The sequence below is a fragment of the Thamnophis elegans genome, chromosome 1 (genome assembly GCF_009769535.1).
Source record: "Thamnophis elegans isolate rThaEle1 chromosome 1, rThaEle1.pri, whole genome shotgun sequence".
NCBI classification, from domain to species: domain Eukaryota; kingdom Metazoa; phylum Chordata; class Lepidosauria; order Squamata; family Colubridae; genus Thamnophis; species Thamnophis elegans.
Window position 1 is genome coordinate 26,047,475 of NC_045541.1, and position 22,979 is coordinate 26,070,453.

Consider the following 22,979-nt stretch of genomic DNA (forward strand, 5'->3'; position numbering starts at 1 on the left):
GCTGCTGATATAGAAAACTCGTGTTTCTCAGCCTTGGCAATTTTACGATGTCCACAAGACAATCTTTGGTGTTCATAATTCTGCTATGTTAGTTTAAAATTTCAAAATATAAAGGCTATCATAATGCACATTCTTCTTTCCCATTGCCTTCTATAGAGATCGGTGTTTGCCAAGTTTTAATATCTTCTACTGTTACCCTACTGAGCATTCAGGCTAATATGCTGAGAGCTCTTGGGTTCTCTAAAGCTGTTATCATAGAAAATGGCTATGAAGATGTTTGGGATGGGGCTTATCATCTACAGTACAGCAGTTCTTACCTAATATTGAGATATTAACTCATTATCCTTCATTTTGGAAGTTGCAATCCCAACTTGTCTGAAAAGCAAGTCTGAGGAAGGGCCACTGTTTCCCAAGATCATTCTTATAATGGCTCACAGTAACACTGCAACCAGCAGCAAATCAGGATAGAAAAGACAATTTCTGGCACAGAAAGTTGACTGCTCACTTTTTTTTCCTGTCCACAATAGCAAGCTAGTCAAGATAAGGACACTGACATGAAATATCTTCTTGTTTTCTTTCAGAAACTAAGTAATTTTCTGAGATGTCACTAGAATGAATGTTTTAATTTACATAACAAATTAGAGTGAAAGCCAACTGATTTGGGAAGTCAGTTAAAAGTATTGAGAAAAGAGTACTGTTTAAAAGGCTCTCCGTTTGCTGCCGTTTTGATCTTTTCTCCAAATGAGCTGCAGTGATAATTCAAAAATCGGATTAGCTTTCCTAAAGTCCAATTACATATTGTACTTCATGCCATACTGTCCAAATATACTTTTAGATGGTCTTTTCAAAAACGTAATCAAGGATGTGCTGAATATATTTCTCAATATTGCCTAGAATAAGATTAAGTTTCATCTTTATTTTGTATAACATACTCTATAACATAACTAAAGGGTTCCACCAAGTCTAGCTCAGGGGTGTCAAACTCAATTTCTTTGAGGGCCAGATCAGGGTTGTTTTTGACCTCAGGGGACCAGGGTAGGCATGGCCAACTCACGTCATTCGTGTTGGGGATGCCTGTGGTGGCCTGAGCACTCTGCCAGCGAAAATGCCCCTCCCAAGCTCCATTTTGGCTGTGATGGCCTCTGCAACCCACTGCCAGCAAAAACAGAGCTGGCAGAGACACCACGGGCTGGTCCTTCACTGTTTCCAGAGTGGCCCCATGGGCCAGATCTAAACACCCCATTGGCCAGATCAATCCCACAGTTCTTGAATTTGATACCTCTGGTCCAGACAGTTTTTTTATTGTTAAAGTAAAACTAGATAGCATTTTTAACTTCAATAATTTCTAAATAAAGTTATGAAGAGCATAAATAAAATGCCATGAATCCTCTGTATAAATAAGCCTGTGTTAAATGTCCTTGGAAAAATTGGACAATCCTAAACACAGCATCGTCTCATAAAATGGAGATTGAATGTCCTGATTACTTTCAATACTTTATAGTTTTTCTGAAGAAAGCTTGTTGAATTCTATGCGTAAATAAAGGAAATGTTCTTCCTCCTCCTAAAAATAAGTAGCTTATCGAAATAGGTAGTAACTGCCATCAATGTAAAGAATGCAACAGCTTCACTTGTTCATTAAGGAAAATGAGATCAGAGAGAACACTTGCTCTTTGCCAAATATACACAATGTTGACCATATATTGCCCAAGAAAAAATCATTTCCTCCCCTGCAAACTCATGTTGAAATGGCATTCTTTAAGAGTAAGTGTTTAGAGCAACACAGCTTTAATTTAGTTAGGTCTAGAGAAACTTCCTAACAGTGAGGACAATTAAGCAGTGGAACAGCTTGCCTCCAGAAATCATGGGCACTGCAACACTGGATGTTTTTAAGAAGAGTCTAGACCAGGGATGTCAAACTCACAGCTTGGATGTGGCATGCGCTGGCTACACGCGCCTAATTTAGCGAAGGAGATAAAAGTCGTGATATGTCACATGATAACACTGTGTCAACGCAAGTTTGATACCCTTGGCCTAGACAGTCACTTATCTGAAATAGTACAGGTTCTCCTGCTTGAACAAAGGGCTGGACTAAATAACCTCCAAGGTCCCTTCCAGTCTAGTCTAGTCTAGTCTAGTCTAGTCAAGATTACATTGCTTTATAATCTGAACAAACTGTAAACACTCCAACACGTATCTATTCCAATAATGGAGTTACTGTATAAGCCAATATTCATTTAAATGTGATTGTGCAAAAACAATGATTACCTTATAGCAATAATGTCTGAGACTGCTGTGATATCAGATGATGTGTTTGTATGAGAAGCTGGCACCTATGTGAAAAAAGAAGCTACACAGGGTAATCAAATTATCAGCCCACCACCACCGGCTTTGCCTCTCCCTTCTCTCTCTGGCCACCATAATCATAATATTGAACTGCAAAACATATAGTTCTCCAGTGCCAGTGGAAGGCAACATCAGAAATCAAGAAAAAATAAAAAAGAATGAATTGTGGAATCAATCATTCAGCTTTCCAAGATGGCCAGTAGTTCCATAGTGTTATGGAAACAAGTTTGAACAACATTAAAAAAATATCAAGGGTTTTAGCCAGTTTATTCAATGGAGTCCTCCCTTTCTCATAACTTTCTTCCAATATCTGAAATCTAATGTTCATCTGTACTTCCATCAGTCAAAATCAATGAAAAAGTGTTTATTGTAGTTGACCTGGTTATAATTCCAGATTTTGTTTTTCAAAATTATCAAGAAATACAGTACAAGTTACCATAGTGGCATCATATGAAAATAGATACTTCTAAAATTAAACTCTTTACTAACTCTTCTCATTATTCAGGAAATTCTAACATATTAATAAGCAAAGTATAAGTGTGTCAAAGAGCTGGGAGAGAATAAGGGAGAGTGAGTTTTCTTCTTGCAAATTTTGCTATATACTTTCTTTACATAGTTGATCTCTGTCCAGTTTCATCAGGTTTGGGGTTTCTTTTCCTGGCAGCTGCATCACTGTTGAATTCCAAATCTGGACTATGACAGTCATCTTCACCGAATCCTTCTCCAATTCTTTGATGGATTACGAAAACGTGTTCGAGTGGGCGCTTCCAATGAGGCCTTGTAGCTATCCACAAAATTACAGCCCCATAGGCGACAATCAGGACACCCAGAACATTGACAAAAATAGCTTCTTTTGGGGACTGGCTATAGGGGACTGGTTTTACCCTTCAGGGAAAAAAAGTTAAAATTAGGAACAAATTAACAATGCTCATTAGTAAATGTTATTGTAAAAAAAAATTAGTGACATGCAAATAAATACTTACAGAGCAAAAAAAAGTTTTTCTGTAATTCCCATTAGGGCTGTGGCAATTCCTGCTCCAAAGATGAGAAGACCTGAATATGTGTGTATTGGCATAACAGCTGTCCGGAGAGAAGTTGGGGCAAAGGGAAGTAGGTAGACCACATAGCCTAAAACAAGCTGATACACAGATAACACTTAGTAAATGGCAACGGTATCCATTATTTGAAAAACAAGCATAAAAATAAATCTTTATGGGGCAGTGCCAAATTTGATTCCTAAATTATCTCCTGAAATCTTTGAAAACCTATAGGGATATTTTATACCATTCATCACATGATGATATAAAAGCTATAGTTAAAAACAAGCTAAAAGCCAATTAAAATGAAGTTAAAAAGGAAAACGACCGTATTTTGCGAGTATAAGACATACCTTTCCCCCCTCCCCCAAAAGAGGCTGAAAATCTGGGTGCGTCTTATACACTGAATACAGCATTTTTGGCTTCCCGAAACCCTGTCCCGCACATCCAGGTTTTAGCAAAAACGGACGCAGAGAGGGTTTGGGAGGCCTGCAAAGTGCTTTTGGGGCTGGGGAGGGCAAAACCGAGTGAAAAATGGTCCTATTTTTCACAAAAACTGGGCTGTTCTTGCCCTCCCAAGCCCTAGGACCACTCTGCAGGCCTTCCAAACTCTCTGCACGCCCGCCATTTTTAAATAGTTTTTTGGCCTCTCCAGCCTCCAGGAGCACTCTACAGGTCTCACACCCTCTGCACGCCCCATTTTTGCGAAAAACAGGTCCATTTTTCACCACCCAACCCCCCACACATTGCATTTTTGCCCTCCCCCGCCCCCAGTAGCACTTTGCAGGCTTCTCAAACTATCTGTATGCCCCCTTTTCACAAAAAATGAGATGTGCAGAGGGTTTTGGAGGCCTACAGAGTGCTCCTGGGGTCCGGGGAGGGCAAAAACATTTTTTTTAAAAATTACCTCTTCAAAATCTTGGTGTGTCTTATATTCCAGTGTGTCTTATAGTCTGAAAAATATGGTATGTAAGCTAAAAGGCAGAGGGAGAACCTTCAGCTCATAAAATCTAACCTCCCCCCGCCCCACACACAGAATTGCATAGCATTCTTGGACCCTAGGGGCAGTTGGCAGAGCCTGGTCTTTATACTCTTCTAAAAGGCCAAAGTCCTATGGCTGATCTAAACAGAAAGAGCAGAGGCTATTTCTTCTTTTTATTATTATTTAAAAAATGATCTTGATATTACTTTCATTTCTTTTATTTCCTATTTCTTTTATTTATCTTAACACATTTGGCATGAAGTACAGATAAATATAAAAAAATTGAATAGCCTGTGTGTATTATTTTGATACGCCAGGCTGCAAAATCTTGCATCTTACAAGCCACAGAATCAGAATAGAAACTCTCTAAAATACTGCCATTAAATTTGTGGTCTTCGGCCACAATCCTGAAACTTAAGAGTGGCTACCAATGCCAAATCTTTTGCCACCTTTTTAAAATGTGTGCTTTCTACTACAGTGAGCAATTAGTTGCTTATTGGGTCAAACTGCTCAAAACTGCAATCATCCTTTTGGATCCTATCCTCTTCTCTAAGTGGATTTAGGGAAGAAGTAAGGATGTTTGTATCCTCAAATTCTGTTGAACTACCGTAAACTACATTCCTCACCATTACCATGGAGCTCTTCTAGAGAGCAACGGCTTCCCCAATATTATATTAAAATTTACATTAAATAATATACATTTCCTTCCCTACTATTAAAAACAAGAAAGTCTGAATGTATTTCTAGGATACTCTGTAAAAATTACAGTATATGAAAGACACTTTACAAAGATGGTAAAATGAAACACTTCTGAATATAGAAAGAGCAGCATTCTCAAAAATTTAATAAAAGCTGGAGAATCAAAAAGTTCCTTACTAAAAGTACTCAAAATAGAAAGAATGTTTTCAGAGACTACTGAATCCACAAAACGTGGTGTATAATATCTTTTTAAATTTACCTCTTGTGAGAAAGATTGTCTCACAACACTTATGCTGGCTTAGTTTCTTGGCAAATAATTTGTTCCTTATCATATTTTTTAAGAAGCTAAGTTCCTGGACAGATTTCTGCAGCAGAATGCCAATTGCTTAAAGGTAAAATACCTTATATCTCTTATTTTGTTTACAATGAACACAAAGATTAATGAAGCATCCAATCTGGGTTAGTCACTGCGACCGACATTTTGTCTTCTGAGCTTTCGGGCTTGTGCTGGAGCCCATCTTCAGGGAATTTCTCTCTAGAGGCTTCAGTACAAGTCTTAAGCTTGGAAGACAAAACTTCAGTACTGGTGACCGCCCAGATTGGATCCTACAACATTATCCTGGGACATGTATATTCGCCTTCATTTGACAAAGGTTAATTTATCGAGTTGTAAGGTTTATGTCTAAGAACTGCAAAATACAAAATCCCTTGTTAAAATTAATGTACACACAGCACATTTTTAATTGAAGTTAAAATAATCTTATTCTGTTTTTAAGTATACTTTATAAATGATATCTAACCTGTAGAGCATAAAGAATTACAGCAGTCAATCCAATCCAACTGTGTAGACTGTACATGTTAGGAATCTTCTTAAAATTATGGAAATCAAAAACAGCCACCAGGGAAATAATAGCAAGTATCAGAGCAACGGTATGTAACCCCGCATGGATTAATTTCATCAAAAATTTGCTGCATTTCCAGGTCCATGGTAACCTGTATACAATAATGGCTGCAATTGGGAAATAAGGAAGAATTATTAAGGTTAAAACAAAACTAACTTTATTAGGAACGTTAAAATTGTTCTTGCATTATTCTAATGACATTTTTGAGAATTTCCTTCAACAAATAGGTCACGCATTCTCATTTTACTGTTTATCCCTTTTCTGAAGGAAAGAATTGGAAATTAAAATATTCTCTTTCTCTCTCTCTCTCTCTCTCTCACACACACACACACACACTTTTTAAAATGATCTTGTTTAGAAGAAAAAGGGCGTATCTCAGAGATCGAGTGATGAAGTTATGTACGTCAGATTTTGGAAACTGACTGGCAAACTTGCTAGATAAGATAGATGACCTGACTCAACACATTGAACAAAAACTTTTTCTGTTTTTTTTTAAATTAAAATTCCTGGCTTAGTGTGCTCCTTCTAAACCAGATTCAACCAATAAAGTTGGCTCTTGCTTATATATTCTGAGATGTTACTGTTGGGATTGACAAACCAGAATCTATAGTTGTGACAATTTACTAAACTGTTTGGGTGAAATGCTATGTGCACATTGGAAATCAGATAGCACGCCCATCTTTCATAAAGCAAGGAACTCTGTTAAAAATAAACAAATCTGGTCCACATTTCACCTTAAAAAAGGCAGAAGTAGGCACTTTGTATGCATGTTAACCTCACTGGATTATGCATAGCAAGTAAATGGCTACCTTCTAGAAGTGGATTGGGCCAGAAGAATTTTGGGGGATTTTTGGAGTGAAATAAATGGCTTAAGCTTCTGCAAATAGATTCCTTAAGACAGTGGTAGTCAACCTGGTCCCTACCGCCCACTAGTGGGCATTTTAGCTTTCATGGTGGGCGCTAGGGGTTTGCTGTAACTCTGCTTTATAAATTTTATAAAGTAAAGTTACTTCCCTACTTTATAAATCACCATTACTGTGGAACTGGTGGGCGGTTAGAAAATTTTACTACTAACAGATACAAAAGTGGGCAGTAGGTATAAAAAGGTTGACTACCCCTGCCTTAAGACAACATAGTGAAATATGCAAAAAAAGGAAGGAAACTTGAGTTTACCCATTGAGAGGAGGTTTCTGGGGGAGGAAGCTGCAGAATGCAACCTGATAAAGCACTGTCATTCTTCCACTAAAATTTACATGGGTGGGATTACTTTTTTACCCCACTTTATTATTTTTATAAATAACTCAGGGTGGCAAATATCCCTAATATTCTTTCCTCTTATTTCCCCACAACAATCCTGTGAGGTGTGGGCTGAGAGAGAGTGACTGAATAAAAGGTGTATCTTATGCAGCCCATATCAGAGGTGGTATTCAGCAGGTTCTGGCCAGTTCTGGAGAACTGGTAGCGGAAATTTTGAGTAGTTTGGAGAACCGGTAAATACCACCTCTGATGGGCTCTGCCCCATCTATTCTCTGCTTCCTGAGTCTCAGCTGATGGGGAGGAAGTGGGGATTTTGCAGTAACCTTCCCCTGGAGTGGGTGGGAAAGGAGATTTTACAGTATCCTTCCTCTGCCACATCCACCAAGCCACGCAACACCCACCAAACAACGCCCACAGAACCGGTAGTAAAAAAAATTGAATCCCACCACTGGCCCATATGTCACAGAATGACCCGAGTACGTTATTTTATTTATCTTCTAATTAGGCCAGTAAAAAAATCAAAGAGAATTTAGCAGCAGCCCATAATACATTGGCCATAATACATGAATAGGTAGATATTAACAGTAAGCTAAACTTCTTGATAACAAAAAGAAAGAAATGAAGTATTCCATCTGGGCTAATACATATTTTTTAAGCGCCATATCTTTAAATATTTACTAACATGCATGTTGCCTGTGCCAAGGACTTGTGCTATAAAAGTCCTAAATAAATCTCTGTCCCCAAAAGGAATGTCCTGGGAAAAGGCTCAATGTCCATTTCCCCATGCCTATATGAAATATAATATTGACATTTGACACCGTTTAAGTTAACTGCATACACTCCAGTTTCATAGCTTTTCCCAAAATAAAAAAAGGGATAATCTTACTTTAAAATCTTTCAAGAGGCTGATAGGAAAAATGGTGGTTTTAAATAGTTTGTATTTTGCTACCAAATAATATTTTGATTTATCAGTCAATTGCCTTTTATTAGCACCACTATAATAAGTATTATGTAAAGAAGCATAAAACAACTTACCACTTACAACCATCCATTGAGCAACTGCTTAAAGTTACATAATAATAAATAAAGTTACATAATAATAAATAAATAAATAAATAAAATAAATACAATGGCGTGGGGGAAAAATGACTCACAACCAGGCTTCACTCTTAAGACTGTGCCATCACGTGATCAACATTCAAGCGCTTGGAAATCAGCAAATATTTATGATAGTTGCAGCATCCCGGAATCATGTGATTGCTATTTGCAACCTTCCCAGACAGCTTCTGACAAGCAAAGTCAATGGGGAAACCAGATTTGCTTAATACAGTGCAATTCACTTAACAAAGGCAGTGATTTCCTTAACATCTGTGGCTAAATAGGTTATAAAATTGGGCATGACTCACTTAAGAACTTATGATTCCAATATGAAATCTGTACTTCCTGTACATATATTTTATTCTGGTATGTATTCCCCATATGAAGTTTTGTAAGCATTCATAAAATACTTATGTAATTCTGCCCATGTGTCCTCCAATACTCATAACATTTGAATATTTAGACTCTCCCTTTTTAGTATGATTTTGCCAAGATATACTTATCACAATAAAAGTTGATACTAATAAAAACTGGAATCACAAGTTTTCCTAAATAGTAGCACCTTTGCTGAACTGAAAATAAACTGTTACAAAAAATTCACTACTTAGCTATTTTCCCCATGCTCTTGTTTTTTACAACTCTTTGTTTTCACAATCATGCTATGCACATTTCCTTCCGTTAACTTGTGCAAATAGCTTTTATTACATGTATAGTACTATGTTTAGTACTTCAGAATTATATATTTACAGTAATCCACTGTGTAGTGTGATAAGTGTTATAAACTTAATCCACTTCTGTCAACTTTCAACAAATTTATTCCTATATGAATTTATAGAGTATTTATTTGTTTTTTTTAACAGTGCCTATAATTTACCCCAGTCCCCACAGACCTGGGTAGTGTATAAAAACAAACAGAAACCAAGACAAAAGAACTCCAACTTCCGTATCACAGTAATCCCTGATCTTAAATCCAGGATAAAACACACCTGCCAAATTATTTACATCATCACAGGCTTGCAATAGTTCCACCCAAGTTCCATCCAAATTATTTTACTGGCATGAATAATGTACAGGTAAAATAATATTGGAAGCAATACACAATGGATATTGCTTATGTAACAATGGGAAAACAAAATAAAATCCAGTTGAATGGGGGGGGGGAATCCCTTAAGAATGTTAACTATTGCCAGCATATCTGCTTAAAGTGCCTTTCTAACCCCAATGAATGAGAGTGTCTGTGTGTGTGTGTGTGTGTGTGTGTATAGAAAGAGAAATAAAGAGAACTAAGATCAGGCAATGATGAGATGGGACCCATCTAGTGGCTATATATGATATATATGAGAATATGCTGTGTAAATTTTTCATAATGGCTATGCCATTGTGACATTGCAACTGGCAACACTCCTATTTACCAGGAAGTAAATTGTGCTTTTTTGTTCCCCTTTAGTCTGAGAATGCACAGTCCTACCTTTCTTTGTATTTGTTTCTGGATAGGTGAGCGTAATTTCATACAAAACTGCAACATACCACATTTCTTTTCTAAAAAATATCTGATTTCCAAAGTTGTTCTTGAAAATGAATATAATATCAGGGAGGCATTGGGTAGGATGTCAGAAGGAAGAATCAATTCAGATCTGGGTGTGAGAATAACCAGATGCCAATGGGCAAGGTATGAAGTATCTAGTGCCTGACTTATGCATATTGTAGTTTAAAAGATTTAGCAGTTATGCCTTCTAACAGGTGAATGATAAATTGCACTGATCCTTCCATCAACAGAAGTGTATTTGTTAAAATTAAGCGCACAACTTTTCTTACGATTTGCTTTTACTTTTAAAATCTCGTTTTTTTCTTCTTCTGAAGATCTAACAACTCCCAGCTTGTACAATTAATTTAGAAGCCCAAATCTGATTTCCTGTACTTATCAGAAACTATAAACCTCATATAGTATCAATACTATACACTGTATGTGTATTAATTTTTAAGGTGTTTTTTTCTCCTACTAGAGTTTTTCTACCATTAAGACTCCTTTCTTTCACCATTCATATTACTTTACCAAGTATTTAGTCCCTAGCTGGGTTTTCCTCCCATTGCAGTATTAAATCTATTTTAAATAACACAAAAACTAGCATTCAGTGCAAGAGGATTATAAATCAGAAGGTATTCCACAGAGCTGATTTCTGCATCATATGTGAAATAAAATTATTGCAAGCTTCCAAACTAGAATCAAGATGGTCAAATATACACAACAATCCTACAGAAAGTGAAGCAAGTGTATAGTCATCAGAACACAATGGGGTTGTTCAGTAAACCAGACACTGTCGTTTCTTTTGCACCATCCCGATTAGTCACCTTTGTAGCAATCTTCCCTCTCCCCGCCCATATTTACAACTGCTTCTCAACTAGCAGTTTTGAGTTGTGACGTTTGCGGTTTTCAACTCAGGTAAGGCGTCAGTGAAACAGTCGCCGCAGAGAATTAACGGTTCCAAAAACTGCTATTAAAAATGCAGAGTCACTGGGGGGGGGGGGGGGGGAGACAAAACAGGGAGGCCTGAATACCCCACGCCCTTCTTGCTCTGGGAGAGATATGGTCAATTATACGGGTAAACAGAAAAGGCGACAGTCTGCTTTCGGAATCTGGCTGGCAGTTTTGCAACACCTCTTAATTGTGTTTTCCCCTGTTGGGTAATGAAACGTATGCAAAGCAAACTCGGGGAGCGCCAAGGACTCCCCAACTCCAATTCCCACTGCAAAGCTCAGAATTATTCCTTCCGCTGGACGCAATGGGGGCGTGAGGCTTGCTTTCTAGCTAAAAGGCGTCATGAGGCACCGTTCCCGGGCCAGCGGGTCTGGAGAGCCCGCTTCAGAACCAAGGATGCGGAAGGACCGGTCCGCCAAGGCAAGAGAATTCCCGGAACTCTTGCGGGATTTTCTCTCATCCTGGGGAAGGTCCAATTGCACGGGCCAGCGAGGAGGGAGATCTGCTCATCTTGGGAGCTGCGATCCTAAACTTGGCACCGCAGCCCTCGCGAGCGCCCGCTTGCCACCAAGCCGCCTTTTCAGGTTGCAGTGGCAACCCAGGGCAGGAAAGCTGACGGCGCCTGTCAGGCTGCCAGAAGCCCCCACCTAGCCCTAACCCTACACACATACCACACACACACACACAAACAAAACATACGAGAGCTAACATCCCCATCAGTCTGCCAGAAGCCCCCCCCCACACGAGAGAGCTGACACCCCTGTCAGCCTGCCAGAAGCCCCCACCTAAACCTAACCCTACACACATACCACACACACACACAAACAAAACACACGAGAGCTAACACCCCCGCCAGTCTGCCAGAAGCCACCACTCCTGCACACGCACGCACACACACGAGAGTTGACACCCCTGTCAGTCTGCCAGAAGCCCCCACCACCCCTACACACACACACACGCACGAGAGCTGACAGACCCTCGTCAGTCTGCCAGAACCCCCCCCCCCCCACGCCCAGCAGCCTTTTCTCGCGACCTCTTCCCTCTCCACCCCCGCCCCTGATCGCTCGGCTGTCCTCCAGGCCACCCACCCACACTTTCCGTCCTCCTTTACGCACCGATCCCTTGGATGAACACGAAGCCCGTGATGATGAGGAGCGGGTGCCAATTGAACTCGGGAAAGTCCCCGTTCCAGGCGAGCCCCTCGCGGTAGTTCAGGACCCAGACCAGGACGAAGGCGACGGAGAGGACGCCGAGCAGCAACGCGGAGGCGAGGAAGGCCAGGAACAGTTTGTAGCCTTCCATCTTCCTCCACACCAGGGCGAAAGTGCGGAGGACCCAAACAAACTCGGGAGCGGGGCGGAGACGGGAGACGGATCGCTCGGCGGGGCGCGGCCTCCTCTTTCGTACCCTGGAGGGAAAGAGAGAAAGGGGTGTGAGAGCGAGCAAAGCGATTCCTCCCACTTGGACCGGGCTGGAGAATGACGAGGAGATCGAGAAGGAAGTTCAGGCACCGGGCAGGGACTTTCAAGACTCGATTCCTCTGTTTTCTCATTCTTACCCGCCGCTTTTTTTGGCACCTCCTCTCCCTCCCCCGCCCCGGCCTTGAAATCGGCCGAACTCAAAAGTTTGCGCTTCTAAATTGCTTTGGCTTAAGAACTATTAGGCTCTCCAGGCGGTTTTTTGTCCCCCACCCCCGGAGGCTGGCGGAGCTGATATCGGTAACCCGAAAACGGCAGCGTCAAGCTCAAGCCTGTGGTTGGCTATTGAGGAGTAAATTGTAGGGTTGTAGGTGCCCAAAAGACACAATATAAGCTCTTCTAAGCTACCGTACCTTTTGCACTGGAAGCTGCTTGGATGTTATGTGGCTTTCAGGTGATATTGTGCTCCCTCCCTTATGCCGTCTATCTTCTGATGCAGACTTGTCACCCTTTCCTGTGATCTATTTCTGCCATGACATTCTAGCATGTAGCCAGAATCCCTCCACATCTTGTAAGTATTTGGTATAGGATTAGGACCCAAAATTGGCCCTGTTCGCTGTGCACATATGTACAAATATACATACTATAAAAGTAAAGGTTCCCCTCGCACATATGTGCTAGTCATTCCCCACTCTAGGGGGCGGTGCTCATCTCCATTTCGTCTCCGTGGTCATGTGGCCAGCATGGCTAAACACTGAAGGTGCACAGAACAATGTTACCTTCCCACCAAAGGTGGTTCCTATTTTTCTACTTGCATTTTTTACATGCTTTCAAACTGCTAGTTTGGCAGAAGTTGGGACAAGTAACTTGAATCGCCGAACTGCTGACCTTTCTGATTGACAAGCTCAGTGTCTTCATCACTGAGCTAAGTAACCGAGCCGAGGTGGCGCAGTGGTTGCAGCACTGCAGGATCTCACCGGCTCAGGGTTGACTCAGCCTTCCATCCTTCCGAGGTGGGTAAAATGAGGACCCGGATTGTTGTTGGGGGCAATATGCTGACTCTGTAAACCGCTTAGAGAGGGCTGAAAGCCCTATGAAGCGGTATATAAGTCTAACTGCTATTGCTATTGCTATTCCCTTTTGGGGTGTGTATTACTCTTCCTTGTACAGAAAAAAAGTTCAATTATAAGTCTAGGAATAAAGAGCATGAATAAAGGAAAAGGAAAGGAAAATCTGATTTACACCAACAGAGCTTGCTATACTTCTTAATGCCCTTGTATCCTTGCTTCCTTCTCATTCGTACATTATCTTTTACTCTTTAATCTTAGCACTTTTTCCCTTTGTATCGCATCAAGTCCAGCTATTATTTTCAGTTTTCTATTTCATCTCAGCCTGTCCCACTCTTTCATTCACTCCGCACTTAAATTAGGTAGCTACTAATTTAGCATTCTGTATGCTTTTGCTATTGGTCTGTCACTTTTGTATTCAATTTACTTGCATTCCACATTAATTCATTTCTACCACTTCCTATTTTAACAGACACACACCTGGAATCCAACCCTGTGTATTCAACTTATTTTTTCCCCTTCTCCTGACATAAACCAACTCTTCCCATAACAAAGAGGCAGAAGTACACTCTTTTACACAATCCTTTTTTTTCGCTTGACAAACATTCCTTCCAACAGACCATAAAGTACCTATTCCCTTTTTACGATACATTTGAACGATCCTTAAACATTTTTCATGGTTTTCTATCTTTAGTCAATATTAAAATATACATTTTAATCAGCTTGCTCTAGCTGTTTGGTATTTATATATAACTTGCAATTTGTTCACTCCATTTTTTTCTACCAAGCACAACCATCTTGGTCTTTGATACATTAATTTTCAGATTCATACCTCTTGCTGCAGCACACAATCTAATATCTGCTTCAAATCACTTGGATGTTTGACCAGCATAGCATCATTTGTGCACAAATTCCTGTCTAAACCAAACACACCTGTGGCCCCCATCACAAGCGTTTCTCTATAAATTATAAACGAGCAAGTGAATATGCATATTTGAGGGGCTGTCACAGAGACGAGTGGGACAACCTATTTTCCAAAGCATCAGAAGGCCAGACAAGGAACAATGGATCGAAACTGATCAAGGAGAGATTCAACCTAGAACTAAGGATAAATGTCCTAACAGTGAGAACAATTAACCAATGGGACAATTTGTCTTCAGAGGTTGTGGGTGCTTCATCAATGGAGGCTTTCAAGAGGCGACTAGACAGCCACTTGTCAGAAATGGTACAGGGTCTCCTGTTTGAACAGAGGGTTGGACTAGATGACCTACAAGGTCCCTTCCAACTCTTGTTATTCTGTAAGCCTAATGCTTGACTAAGTCCATGCATAATGTTGAATCATTTGCTAAGCAAACCCCTTTGCCTAATTTTCCAGACTTTGCTCTTTGTTACCTTTTGGCCAGAATTTTGTTGGACATTTTTCTGAGCACATAAACAAATTTATTCCCCTGCAGTTTTTACATTCATGCTTGCTACGTTTCTATTTAGAAAAATTCCCAAAGGTTATTGTTCTAAGTGTCAGGTACAAAAGCAGTCTTCACACATGTGTTCATACACAGTGAACAAATCTTACTGCCACTCTGCAAGCCAACCACACATGTATTTTATCATTTCTCAAGCTATATTACTTTTACCATTTTTCAATATTTTTATAGTAGTTATAATTGGCTTTTCATCAGTGTTTTATTGGATGCTAGCATTTATAGTATTCATTTCAAAGCCACTTTTAAAAATAAATATAATTAATTTTACAAATTTCTAAAATAATGCCTTCCAACATTTCCTTATTCCAGTTTCATTCCAAATTATATTCTCACTTTCATTTTTAATTTTAATCACTCTGCTGGAAGCTCTTTTGTATAACTGTTTCATCTGTTTCCAAAACATGTATTTCTTGTTGTTTAAATATGTTGTTTGCAAACATATTTATTAGATTTCTGTCTGTCATTCTAATTTTTTAGCAGCAATCTTTCTCTTCCTTTCATTTTGATCATTCTACCAAAAATCCTTTTTCAACTTTTCCATTAGCGCAATTCAACACACTTCTTGGCATTCTGTATCATTGTTTTCATTTTGTTCCAAGCAGTTTCCATGTTCTTTTTGTCTGCATACCATTCATTCTTTTTTGACAGCAATTTGTCTTCTAATACTTTTTATAGATTCATTTTTTTTCTTGCAGTTCTACTTTCATTCCCATTTCTTTCCTTTCCAACAATTTCTTTTTCACTCTTAACCCCACCAGAAATTGGTCTGTTTTACTCTGAGAATCTGTCATTCTTTTCTATCCTTCACTAACTCTTTCTTCATATTAAACCAGTTTTATTTTCAACTGCATATTCATCCCTTTTATATTTGTATGTAAGCTTAAATACAAAATAATCACTATTGTCATTCATTCTTAGATCCCCAAAATCTCTGTCAAGTTTTTCTGTATTCTTTCATTCCCATCCATTTATTTATGTTATCTAGCAGAATAATTTAAGCTGTTACAAAATATAGGTTTTAGATTAATTCATATCTGTTTATATTGCAAACTGAACCAAGAATGACCACATCTTAGGTAAACTGTTATGTGATTCCAACTTATGCAATGCAAACACTGATTTGTTCAGCTTCCAAAAATTGAATTAAGAAAATAATGGTGTCGTTTCACCTGAGGATGTGAGTTGTGTGAACCCAGCCAAAGGAAACCCTATGTGCTTAATAAGGTATTTAGGGTTGGATCAGTGGATATAGATAAGATGCAGAGTTTCATCCATCTAAGCCTCCGCAAAAAGTCAGAATCATTTACTGCAACACCTTTTTTTCTTACTCTTGAATTTATTTATTTATTTGCAGAAAAGGTACATGCTAGTGATAGTTTCAGCTCCTATCCTTTTTCCAGAAAGTTAGAACTCTATTGTGAGAACAAAATTGCTGCAACCTACCTTCTTACTTAAATATAAGGATGAAGAGGAAAGCTTTAAAAATGTGTCACAGTTCCCCGTTCAACTTGAGAATCTTCAGGAATTTGATGAGAAGGTGGCAGCCATGACGAAGAGGGCCTTTGCACTGGTTCTTCTTGTGCATCCCATGCGCCCTTTCCTCAGCCAAAAGACCTTTCAGACTCATGTTTTTATCAGACTCATGTTCTCATCATCAACCCACAATTGGATTATTGAAGGCTTTCTACCTGGGACTGCCAAGACCAAAAGCTACAGCTTGTCCAAAATGCAGTAGCAAGAGCAGTAATGGGCACTTGTTATGTCAATGTGTCATTGCTGCTACGTGAGCTGAGTTGGCTGCCACTTGGCTTCTGGTGAAATTCAAAATGCTAATTGTTACCTATAAAACCCTTTGTGGCCTAGGGCCTGTTATCTGAAAGGCCTCCTATCTCTATTTGTTTCTCTCCACCAGGTGTGTTCAGGTAGAGTGAATGCGCTTCAGGTCCCTTCAATTAAACACCATTTAGGGACCATGAATTGTACCTTCTGTATTGTTGCCCCTACCTGGAACAACATCCATCAGAGATACGTAGAGCACATATTCTCCTGGAGTTTCAGGAGCTCTGATGATCTGGATCTGTTCCAAGCCTGAAGGTAGTGTATTATGGTTTCATTGTTAAGGTTGTTTTTGAACAGGGCTGATATGTTTTATTTTATGCTTTTAACTGTTCTAATTTTATAGTTGGGTATTAAAAGTCACCCAGACTTTTGGGAGTTAAAGAGTTAAATTTATTATGTATGTATATGTACACACACAGACACACGAATGCACAGGGTATATGATTTTATAAAATTATTATGAGTAGCACAAGATATTTAAGACGGTTGAAGAATGTTTCGTTTAAAGCAGCTTTAAATATGCAAGACATTAAAGTTAGAGGCCTGTCAAAAAAAGTCTGGTTGCATCTTAATATATCCACGTCAGGCTTAGAATGAGAAAGGAATAATCCCTAATAAAAAACAAGGTAGTCCTTCAGAACATGGAAAGGTAAATCTTGCAGAAATAAGAGCATGATGTAGGAGTGAGGTGAAAAGAGGTGGAAACTTTTAAAGAAGACATTGTAGAACATTGAAAGAGAGAGGAATGTTTGATTAGTTAACCACTTTCAGACACCCTCAGGCCCTAATTTTCACCCCAAACCAGGAGTTTGCACCTGATCTCTTTTTTACCTCAACTTTCTGACTATGTCTCTTTCTCCATCTCTTCTTTTTACAATAGCTTTCTCCATTTAATATAATCTGTGATTGCTGGGTATGATTGCACAGGAAAAAAACCCTAACTTTTTATTTTTCACAGATTAGTGAAAAATGAAAGTCTCAAAATGAAAATTAAACAAAAAAAACCCTTTAAACAAAATTGCAAAAAATATATATATTAGGGTACTAGTTTCAGCCAAAAGTTAAGCATTTTTATGGAGGTCATATCCATTCTAAACTGTCTAAATTTTTATCTTGAAATAAATTAAAATGCAAATATCAGTCAGCAATGGAAAACAGTAAAAATGCAATGAAAAAATTCAAACATAAATTATACATACTTACATTACTAGCCCGATGCAAACACTATATGCATTAGGCTTGCTCTGTAGACAAGACTACAGTTAAATGTATTTCCAGCAGAGAACACAGCTGTTGACATTTCATTAAAACATGGCTTCCAACCAGTTTTTAAATTCAAAGAGTAGTTTAGGCAGTAGTATTAACAAGAGCTCTCTTACAAAATCAACAAAAATATTAACACCTTCTGTTGGATCTGAGTTTCTGGATTCAGTATAGTTCTTAAGAGGTACACAATTGGATCCTAGAACCATATTTGTCTATTTTTCTCCCATGATTGAGGACAAAGTGATTTCAGGATCCAACCAGATTCTGCTTCACTAGGAATTGCTTTGGATTCTGAAATGTATTTTTTTTTCTACTGCTATATCTGTGACCCTCTATGGAAGCAAAAGTTGGAGTTTAAAGAAGCGGGATAGGAATGATTATCAATGCTTTGAACTTTGGCATTGGAGAAGATGCCTGAGTATTTTGTGAATAGCCAAGATGGCTCATTGAACAAATTAACCCATAATTGTCACTCGTACAAATTCTGATATACCATATGAAGACCTATTCTTGGAAAAGGCTGTAATTCTAGGAAACACAGAAAGAGAAGAGGAGGAGGTGGATAGGCTCAACAACAGAGGCATGAGTGCACTGTTAGGAGGTTAGGAGATGTGAAAGAAAAGTTAGTGGTAGATCGTGGAGAATCTGTGTGGTCCTTATTTATGTGGCCATTAAGAATTGAAAATGACTTGATGGCACATAATCACTATCTCAGTGCCTTGAAAATAACTTGGGACTTTATTCAGTCCTCTAGTTATAGTGATTTCTACAAATACAATTTTTGCAAGTCAATTGCAAGAGCCAAGGTGGCGCAGTGGTTAAATGCAGCACTGCAGGCTACTGCTAGATCAGCAGGTCAGCGGTTCAAATCTCACCGGCTCAGGGTTGACTCAGCCTTCCATCCTTCCGAGGTGGATAAAATGAGGACCCAGATTGTTGGGGGCAATATGCTGACTCTCTGTAAACCGCTTAGAGAGACCTGAAAGGCCTATGAAGCGGTATATAAGTCTACTGCTATTGCTATTGCTATTGCTTTGGCAATATTACTTTTTGCATAACTTTGTTTCATTATTCTATCAAAATATATTTGATTTTTATACATTTTGCAAATAATTCTATTTTCCACTCTTTCCAGGCCAATTTTCTTTCTATACCACTTGTTTTGTGTACAGCAAAATAACATGGTGATATATCTGGTGATATTCAGAGTGTTGATAATGCATTTTACTTAACAGCAAGTAAGCAATGAGTTGAGTTAAAAAAAAAATCAATATGTCTGCACACAAGGTTATGGTATGGGGAAAGCCAGGGATTCTGATCTGTTCAAAACAAAATAAAGATTACTAAAACAAACCATGGTTTTTCTCCAGGAGGAATACAAAGTGTTTCTTCTTAGCATAATATAGAAACCATTGATAGCTTCTTTAGTTACAGCTTACTTGTTCACACATAAGCAGAGGCTGCATTTCTTTAACCCATGGTTTAGCAAGATGGTTGAGGATCACATTATGTCTCTCCTCTGTATGTAGGATTCCAATCAAGCTGCAATTAATGAAAGAAGCTAAATAAGGCTCATGTTAATCTTGATACAAATTTTAGTACTACAGGGGACATTTACAAGGCAGGTTTTCTATTAAGGAAGTTATGCATTCAAAGTTGTAACATCAAGAATATTAATATATTTAGGAAGCTAACGTATCTCTAACCGCTCTTTTCCCTGGCTGAGGCATAGCTTTGAATTATTTGCTAAGGTCTTTAATGCAGCTACAGCCAAGTTTCACCAAGATGCTGGAATATTCACAAACAATTCTAACTCCCACTTTAATGGAGTTGTATATAAATTCGGAAAACTGACCCTTTCCTAGTAGAAAGTTACAAGGAAGTAAAACTGGGATCAAATCTCCAGGGACCTCGAGTCAATAAACTTAATGTTTAGATATAAATTGGCTCTTTTTCAAATATTAATTTTTTTATTTATTTTTTAAATTCCAGTTTAGGTTTTGTTGTCTTTGGGAGCCTTTCTTTACAATCTTTTGTAAGCAGAACCTCTTTAGTTTTCCTGATGTAGTCATTCAGACTGTATTTTTCTTATTCTAGTTTTTTACATTCCTTTTCTACTGCTACTATATGTGTAAACGTCATTTATTGGGTGAAGCACATGATATATGGTCATCAGGGGAGGTTCCGGCAGTCACTACTGGCTGTTCGCTCGTGGGCGCGCTTGATGTGCACTGTGCGCGCATGTGCAGAGCAATAAAAATTACTCTGCGCATGCGCAGAAGCAGAAAAACAAGATGGCCGTGTCCATGGTGCTGCCGGGAGAAACAGTTTGGGGGCGTGGCAGGCCTGGGTCGCCAAACCAGCCTGAAAAGGTAGGAACCCACCACTGATGGTCATTAATTTCCTAGTTTTCCAACTAATTTTGTCCATTTCAGCTTGGCTCAATTATTCCTTTGGCACATCCAATTAGAGGGATTGCACAGGATTTCACAATTGTAGTGAATAAAGAGAAATGTCCTTGGAGGATAATGGGCTTATCAACCACTAAGGCAATGATCAGCTAAACAAGGCTTGAGTCCAGACCATGAAAGTAGTTTGCACAAAATATCAGGCAGCCTTCTCCCGATTCTCATGAAGATAAAACTATTTGATAACTATTTGATAAAACTTCAATTATTCATTAGTTGAAGCCCATTTTTTTCTTAACAACTTTGCCTATATTGCTAAGGAATTTGTCCAAGTAATTTTCAAATTTTCCTATTAGTGTTATTGTTGCTGTTGACAGTACATCCGGATTGTTAACCTTCTCATAAAGTTAATTTCTAAATTCTTCTTTCCACATCCTGAGCACTGTTACCAGAATGTTATCTTCTATCTCCAAACAGATATTTAATAAGGAAACACAATCTCCTCTGCTTTGGCTATTTATTTTTAAAATGTTTGGAGCATTTCTGTAAATATTTAAGCATAATTTATTTTCTTGGTCCTTTCCCAAGCTGAAGTATAGATTTTCTCCCCAGAGATCATATGGAAGCTTTTGGTATTTCTTCCTTTCTCTCATATTACTTAACTGTTGAGCATAATGAATAATTTAAAAATATGATTTCCAAGTTACTTCTCATTTGCATTGGCTGAGACAGATAGGAAGGTAAAAATGTAGCCAAGTCACATAGCCAGAGGCTTACATAGCTTGATATATAGCAGTAAAATTCCAAAATGTAAAATGTAGACTTCCCGTTCCAAAAGAATAAGATTATGCAGTAAGAACCAAAAGAATGCATTGAGCAGAGTTGCAGGATGGGTTAGTCCACAATTGATTCCTCTGCCATCTGCATATTTATTTAAATATAAATATGCTTGATTTGAGAAATATAATAAATTAGCATAGCATTACATATTTTTTATTCTTTTAATTCATTAACAGCTCTCCATTTTAAGATGAGCAAAGGTGGTTATAATATATGTGTTCAGCATGGATTTCATTCTGATCTTTCTAGCTAATAGAGGAGAAAAAGGAAGAAAACCGATTGGTCTAGTAGTAAAGACACTAGGCTAGTGATAGCTAACCTTTTTGTCATCGTGTACTGAAAGAATGTGTGCCTGCACCCATAATGCAATGTGCCTGCGAAGCCCCGTGCGCGGCCCAACCCACGCATACGTGTGTGACACCCACGCATGCACCCCACCCTCCCACACCTGATTTTGGCTTCCAGGTTTGTGCAGGAGGCCTTCCAGCCCCAAAATGTGGTGCAGGGATGCCACGCAAGTCCCCCAAGCGCCACCGTGCATACGTCCTACCCCCCCCCACATGCTGCAATCCCTGCATGCCCTCCGCGCATGTGTGGCAGACCCAAAGATCAGCTGGCCAGCAGGAGGCGTGCATGTGTGTGCATTGGAGCTAGGCTGGGGTGATGGCTGGGGTGCCCATGGAGAGGGCTCTATGTGCCACCTGTGGCACACGTACCATAGGTTCGCCATCATGGCACTAAGCTAAAAGCCAGCAGATTGTGCTGTTTTTAGGAATGAACAGACTGCTGGGTGACTGTCATACTCTCCCAACCCAACCCACCTCACAAGGTTGATGAGTGGAAAATTGGAAGAGGAAGTAGTATTGGATACGTTTGCTGCCTTGAGTTATTTATAAAAAATAAAAAGGCAGGCTAAAGTTTAAATAACTTATAAAACTATAAGAAAATCTATTTTTCTACTTCAACCCATAAATTCAATAAGTATCACTATCAGTAACATTTTGTGCTGTATCTATCGTACGGTATTAAGCTAACATGTAATAACTAAGTTTGCACAATATATTGTATAAAGCAAATCACATCTATGACTATTAAGAAATATTTATTTTCAGCACCAGAATGCCAGGATATTAACATGAATAAGTGAGAATGTTTTACGTGTTCTAACATAAATGAACATCTTTCAATAGATGTTCAACTGGCTGATCAACTGCACTCAACGTGTAGTCCTCAATGGAACTGCATCTACATGGAAGGAAGTATGCAATGGAGTACCCACGGTTCTGTTTTAGGCCCAGTATCTTCATCAATGACTTGGATGAGGGGATAGATGGGGAACTCTTCAAATTTGCAGATGACACCAGGCTGGCAGGAATAGCCAACACTACAAAAGACAGGATTAAGATACAGAAGGATCTTCACATACTTGAACATTGGGCGCTATCTAACAAAAATGAAATTCAATGGTGAAAAAAGTAAGGTTCTACATTTAGACAAGAAAAACAAAATACACAGGTACAGTATATGTGGTACCTTGCTCAATAGTAGTAACTTTGAGAGGGATCTTGGAGTCCTAGTGTACAACCATTTAAATGTGAGCCAGCAGTTTGCAGCAGCAGCTGCCAAAAAAGTCAACACAGTTCTAGGCTGCATAAACAGAGGGATAGAATCAAGATCACGTGAAGTGTTAATACCACTTTATAATGCCTTGGTAAGGCCACACTTGGAATACTGAATTCAGTTTTGGTCGCCACGATGTAAAAAAGATATTGAGACTCTAGAAAGAGTGCAGAGAAGAGCAACAAAGATGATTAGGGGACTGGAGGCTAAAGCATAAAGAATGGTTGCAGGAATTGGGTATGT

General features: G+C 39.0%; 1 protein-coding gene across 1 annotated transcript; it reads right to left on the reverse strand.

Moving 5' to 3' along the window:
- Positions 1 to 2,143: 2,143 nt before the first annotated feature.
- LOC116517043 (cytochrome b reductase 1) lies at positions 2,144 to 12,230 on the reverse strand. Its single transcript, XM_032229811.1, has 4 exons — positions 11,910 to 12,230; positions 5,862 to 6,070; positions 3,327 to 3,481; positions 2,144 to 3,228 (listed from the first exon to the last, which is right to left on the reverse strand). The coding sequence occupies exons 1-4, from the start codon at positions 12,094 to 12,096 to the stop codon at positions 2,952 to 2,954; spliced, it is 828 nt and encodes a 275-aa protein (XP_032085702.1). The 5' UTR covers positions 12,097 to 12,230; the 3' UTR covers positions 2,144 to 2,951.
- Positions 12,231 to 22,979: the final 10,749 nt, after the last annotated feature.

What these genes read in the sequence shown, in the direction of transcription:
- LOC116517043 (XM_032229811.1), bottom strand. Translation starts at nt 12,096, where the DNA reads ATGGAAGGCTACAAACTGTTCCTGGCCTTCCTCGCCTCCGCGTTGCTG. An exon ending in TAATTCTTTATGCTCTACAG is followed by an intron (nt 3,482 to 5,861) that starts GTTAGATATCAT and finishes TCTGTGTATCAG; the next exon opens with CTTGTTTTAGGCTATGTGGT. An exon ending in GAAAAACTTTTTTTTGCTCT is followed by an intron (nt 3,229 to 3,326) that starts GTAAGTATTTAT and finishes TTTTCCCTGAAG; the next exon opens with GGTAAAACCAGTCCCCTATA.